The sequence below is a fragment of the Lacerta agilis genome, chromosome 15 (genome assembly GCF_009819535.1).
Source record: "Lacerta agilis isolate rLacAgi1 chromosome 15, rLacAgi1.pri, whole genome shotgun sequence".
Classification (NCBI taxonomy): Eukaryota; Metazoa; Chordata; class Lepidosauria; order Squamata; family Lacertidae; genus Lacerta; species Lacerta agilis.
Window position 1 is genome coordinate 22359650 of NC_046326.1, and position 6000 is coordinate 22365649.

The 6000-nt window shown below is 45.1% G+C and overlaps 1 protein-coding gene across 1 annotated transcript in view; it reads left to right on the forward strand.

Annotated features, from left to right (window-relative positions):
• The window catches only part of JHY (junctional cadherin complex regulator), a 36362-nt gene extending 30611 nt beyond the window's left edge, over positions 1-5751 (forward strand). Inside the window, exons 6-8 of the mRNA XM_033172351.1 lie at positions 946-1026; positions 4258-4383; positions 5295-5751. Coding sequence (XP_033028242.1) covers positions 946-1026; positions 4258-4383; positions 5295-5498 — 411 coding nt within the window. The 3' untranslated portion in view covers positions 5499-5751. The remainder of the gene's footprint in view (positions 1-945; positions 1027-4257; positions 4384-5294) is intronic.
• The last annotated feature ends 249 nt before the right edge of the window (positions 5752-6000 follow it).

Genomic DNA, 6000 nt, shown 5'->3' on the forward strand with positions numbered 1-6000 from the left:
AGGCCCGTCGGCCAGATGCAGCCTAATCGCCTTCTCAATCCAGCCTGTGGCCAGTCCAGGAATCAGCGTGTTTTTACATGAGTAGAAGGTGTCCTTTTATTTAAAATGCATGTCTGGGTTATTTGTGGGGCCTGCCTGGTGTTTTAACATGAGTAGAATGTGTGCTTTTATTTAAAATGCATCTCTAGGTTATTTGTGGGGCATAGGAATTCGTTCATTTTTTTTTTCAAAATATAGTCCAGCCCACCACATGGTCTGAGGGATGGTGGACCGGCCCACAGCTGAAAAAGGTTGCTGACCCCTGCTTCATAGCAAACAGAAATTTGTATCTCGGCAGTTAAAGTTGTGTGGAGCAAGTGAGAGCCCAGGCACACTCACTGAAAAACTAAAAAGTAAGATCCCCTTTCCTATTGCAGTTCCTGAGTTTGCAATTGGGCCTGTGCAGCAAATTCAGAGCCTTCCTGTCAACACTTGGGTTGTCTTTGGCTCAGCTGAGATGTCACGGGAGGCCACTGTTTCCCATACAGGAGCAAGTTATGGCAAGGAACTCATGTGTCATACCTTGTCCTCCTCTTGTGCATGCCAGAGGAAATCAAAAGCTTTATTCCATTTCTGAACAAACCACAGTTTCTCTTGGTGTTCCCAAACTCAAGGAACTGCGGCTTGTTTATGCTCTAGTTAGTGAAAGCAAACCAGGATCAAAACAAAGTTTCAGGTGCTCACTTGTTCACTAATTCAAGTTTGAACCAACCACAGTTTCACAAGTTTAAATGTCATGGGGAATATCTTCAAGGCCCCTCTCCAGTTGTTTTTCCTGCTCTTCCTGTGGTCATTATTGATCCTTGCAGTCCGGGTTAAATAAGTCTTCTAACAATGAATGGTGAAGGTCTTTGCCTTTTGCTCAGGAAGCAAAACTTCATCCCAACATGCCAACTCTCTGCTTAGGGTTCCAGGACAAAAGGCTACATGAAGATGGACCTCAAGCTTGGAGGCCTTGGACCTGACTATGAAACCATCAAAGAGAAAGTAAGCAGCGTGCATGGCATTTAAAAAAATAAAAAATATTTTGCACATCTTGCAACTACCCTGCAGTGGGGACAACAACAGGTGCAATATTATTGTTGTTAATATTAATATCTTTAATATTGGGCAGTATCCAGTGCTCCCCTTCCACTAGCACAAGTGATGTACACTATCAGAGTGGACCTCTCCTCTCCCCTGAAGCCTCTGGTGTGTCTCCAAAATCGGCTCTGGAGGGAGGAGAGGAAACACAAGTGCCACTGGGCCAGCAGAACTCCACCAGTGCTATTTTGGATACAGGCTGTGGTTGTTGTTGTTGCTACTGATACTACTACTACTATATTTTTCATTGATTTGTTAATTTGTTAGATTTGTTACCTGCCCTTCACCACTAGCTCCTAGGGCAAGTCACAACAATGTAAAAATGCAGTATTAAAATCAGTTAAATCAATTTGCAATCAGAAAAATTGGGGTGGGGAATGGCCTAAGGGGCCTGAGCCTTCTGTCCCTTTCCCTTTTCTTTTTCTTTTTTTCAAGGAAGCACAGTCCTGGTGAGACCCCAGCCACCCCCACTGTCTTCATTTTCCTGGAGCCATCTATACCTTTAAATTAGCACCTGCAAATGGTACACAAATTTGTGGTGTGGGGCTGTTCCCAATGAATCCTTTGTGTTTTGTGGCAGCATTCCTGAGGGACAATGAATTTGAAATTGGGGGCAGTGGAGGATTTTTATTTTTATTTTTATTTGCTGTATTTGAAGGATTACTGCATATTGTTTCAGGAAGTGTGAATTAGGTAGGTTCACAGCCGAACCGAATTTCTCCTCTTCCCTAATAAACAAAGCTTAATTTGTGTAACTTCAGTTTTTACAGTATTCCTATCTTCTTGTTCTTACTCCTTGCTGCTGCCTGCTATCAGCAAGCTTTATGGCTGAGTGGGGATTTGAACTCCGGTCTCCCAGGTTCTAGTTGAATACTTCAACCATTTTGCCACACTGGCATGAAAGGCAGTGGAGGTTTTTAAAGTCGGGAATGGTGTGGAGACTTGGACTCCCGTCATCCCTCATCAATGGCAATTATGTCTGGGGCTGATACAGACTGGAGTCCCCAAAACATATTGCTGGGGGGCAGCCTGAGGGAATCTAGACTAGATGATCTGCTCCCATCCATCCCTGTGGTTCTGTTTGTTCTTCCTGACCCAAAGAAACAGAGGTGGGGGCAGGGGCGGACACTGTGTCCTCCGAACCCAGGCGCATTCAAAATAGATCATATTTTCAATCTGCCGTTTTCTTTGCCCTTTGGCAAAGGTATCCATTAGTCGATACTCACCTGCGGAGAATTCCAATTGCAGATAAGTACACCCAAGTTTATTCTCTTTCGGCTGGTTCAAGTGTGCATTACTTTAATGCAATTGAGCTGCCCTTGCGAATTCAGATGGCCTGGCTTTATTGCAGAAGGGAGGAAAATGAAAGTAAACACAGCAGAGCAAATGCAGCCGTAGAGTAGCTGAATGCACATTAGGCCCTGTTAGGAAACATCAGGTGTTGCTGGACCAAAGAAGAAGATGGAGCCAATCATCCAAGAAAGGGCCTGAAAGAATCCTCTTTTCTCCCCCTTTACCGTGGATGATTTTGCAAGATGCTCTGAGCAGATAGATGGGAGAACATAATCCTGGCTGCCCTTCCACCCTCCTGATAAGACAACAGTCATATAGCATTTGCAGTCTAGGAGAGCACTGCAGGGTGTTGCAGTGGGGGAAATAATTCAGCAGGCAGCACCGGTCCAAAGTACTTTAAAAGCTGCTTTGATTCCTTTGGCCTTGTGTGTGAAATGAAGCAGATTGGACAGCTGAAATGGGGATAAATGCAGAGATCCATAGCTACACATACAGCCTTCGTGAGACCATGAGGTTTTGTCTCTCCATAAAATTACGTGTCAAACATAACATGCCACTCTGGTATGACTAGGGCCATAATGATGTTTTATTGTGTTTTTAATATTTGTTGTTGTTGTTGTTAGCCCTGAGCACTGAAAAGGTTATACGCCCTCCCCAATATGATTTTTAAGTAAAAAAATATAATAAACCATAAAATAAAGATTTAAGCGCGTGCTTCTGCAGACCAGTGATTAATCCATCACCGGGTATGACTGGAATGGCACAAGTGGCGTCTAAGATGAAAAATCATTTCTAAGGGAAGTCCCACCCACTTACTAATAAATTTCAGTAGTTAAATATTGAAAATTTTAATATTGTATTGCTTGTAAGCCACCCAGGGGCCTATTTATTGATGGGTAGCTATATAAATTTAATGCATAAATAAACTTGAGTTTGAACATGTCTCCATTGTTGAAATAAGGCAGATGGATATACAGTGGAACCTCATCCCCCTTGCAAACGCTGCAGGTTATGAGCTCTGCTAACCCGGAAGTAGATGCTCCCAGTTGCGACCTTTGCCCTGGGATGCGAGCGGAAGTCGCACTCCGGCATCAGCGGGAGGCGCCATTAGCGAAAGCTCGCCTCATGTTATGAGCAGTTTTGGGTTACAAACGGACCTCAGGAATGGATTAAATTTGTAACCGGAGGTCCCGCTGTATAACTGTTTCTGTTGTTTTGAAAACATAAAAGATGAACAGCCTGCCTGGAACATGGGAGGAGGGGCAGGAAAGGTGGCTGATAGTCCTGTTCAACTTGATAGAATATCCACATGTCATGTCATTTATGAAGCCAAAAGGGAGATAAACTCTCAGTGACTTCTCTTTAAGTGTCCTTTCCACACCCTCAAAGTAAGCTGAGTGATCTGACCACACAAGAAACACAAAAGAGAACAGAAGATAATATAAGTCATTAGTCATGTTTGTATCCTGTGTGTTCCTCAAGATGTTTATGGTGGCATAAACCCCATTTCATCTTCACAACATTCCTGTGATGTAGGCTAGGGCCGAGAGACCACGCTTTGACCACCCACTGATCTTTGTACTACTTACTGAGCAGGGATTTCTAAACCCAGGTCTCCTGGGTTTAAGAAGTCCAGCACTCTATCCTCTTCCAGGAGCAGCTGGCACAGTGCCCTCCAGATATTTCTGAACCACGGCTCCCATCATCCTGGACCATTGGCCATGCTTGGCAGGGCTGAGAGGGGGAGTTGGGAGTCGCAACAGTCCCTGCTCTGCATCCTTACAGTATCCATCCCAGACTTGTTAAACAGCCCTTTGACTACTGCCATTTGTCTCCCGACAGACCGAAAAGATGAAGCAACAGAAGGAATATGCCAAGCAGGTTAAGGAACACAACATGAAGAACATCTCGAGCGCTCGGAAACCTCAGCCGAGGCACGACAACAAATCGGCCCTGTCGAGGCAGAAGGTGAGTCAGCTCCCAGAAAGAGAAATTCAGCAAGCAGAGGGATAAGAGGCACTGGATGGACCTGCTCAGCCCTTTTCCTTCAGTCAACAGCACATAGGATGCTTCCATGTGGCAGTTTATTGCTAATGCATCACATGCAAGTGTTTTTGTGGGGGGGGGGGGGGTTGCAGCATCCATGCAACACCATTCTCATCAAAAGGCCATCCCACTTCTCATCCTCGCACCTCAGCTCAATCCACTTTTTTCATTTCTCTAGGATTTTATTTACATAATGGATTTTCCACTGGAAACTTTGAATCCAGATTAAGCGGGGAGATGGTTTGAGGTGGCCTTTTGATGAAAAGACGGTGTGGAGCAGGCACTAAGCAAAGCTTTTACGCATGAGGAATGCCAAGTCGATAAACTGCCACTTGGACGTGCCCACAGAGGCTCTATGTGCTGTAAAACATGCAGTTCACACAGTAAATTACCACTTAATGAATGGTTATCTCTGTTCACCTGCTGCTTCTCCCTTAAAGCAGCATGAAGGTGATTTCAGCAGACTCATGGCTGGGAAGATGGCAGGCATGGTAAAGCATCCTTAACCCGTCCAGCACCCACTTCTCAATTTTTTAGATTTCCCCAACCCTAGTTACTTTTCTCCCATATTCCAAACTTGCATGTGGAATCCCAGCTGGGGAGGGGGGACAGTGTGTGAGGGATGCAAGTGGGGGGGTCGTTGTGTGGAAACAGAAGCTGGGGGACGGTTAAGCACCCCTCCTCCAGACTACTGCTTCCCACTTGAAAACTGAACTCAGCCACCAGCACTTCCAGATATGAAGTCGATGCTGGGTGTGCAACTGTGCCCTTTCCTGGGAAGCGCAGTGTTCCCCCTGCTGTGTTCATTGATTTTTTTCATTTGCTTCCTTCAGGCCCTAGAGTACGCCAAGACCATCCCCAAGCCCAAGCTTTATGTGTCGAGGCCGTCGGAACAAGAGCCCAAGGACGAAAAGAATCTGGCGCGCACCTTAAATGGAGAGAACCTTCCTCCCATTTCATCTCTCGAATCCCTGCAGAACAGGCACGAAAAGGAGAAGCAAGTTGTCGCAGCTTTCAAAACCCTTCATATTGTATGAGACTGAGCCCAAAGTCACAGGGACTGCAGGCCTTCCAAGGCAGCAGAGAACTGGACTGTTTTGCTCTGCTCTTGCCTTTTGATGGTTGCCCCGGATGCCTAAGGACTGGCATTGAATTATGAGTTTCTGCTATCGCAAAATGAACTTTGAAGATGTGAAGTATTTTTCTCTCCTTATTCACCCTCCCTCCCTTATTTTTATTTTTTTTAAATGTCAGATTTTATTGTTGCTAATTAAAAAGTTGGATAGGTAATGTTCTAGAATGGTATTAATTTATTTACACCACCTTCCCCCCCCCTTTATTATTTCCGTGCCAAATCCTTCGCTGTGCCAATGTCCTATTACACCTAGGGCCACTCCAGGTTGGTGAGGGGTTGTGTTGTTGTTGTTGTTGTTGTTGGGGGGGGTATGAACACTGTATTTTCCAGTCAGGCAGAAGTCAGCCAAGTCAGCTAAAGTAAAGATATGATTTTATGCTAATGATGTGTGTTGAAAGGCTGTC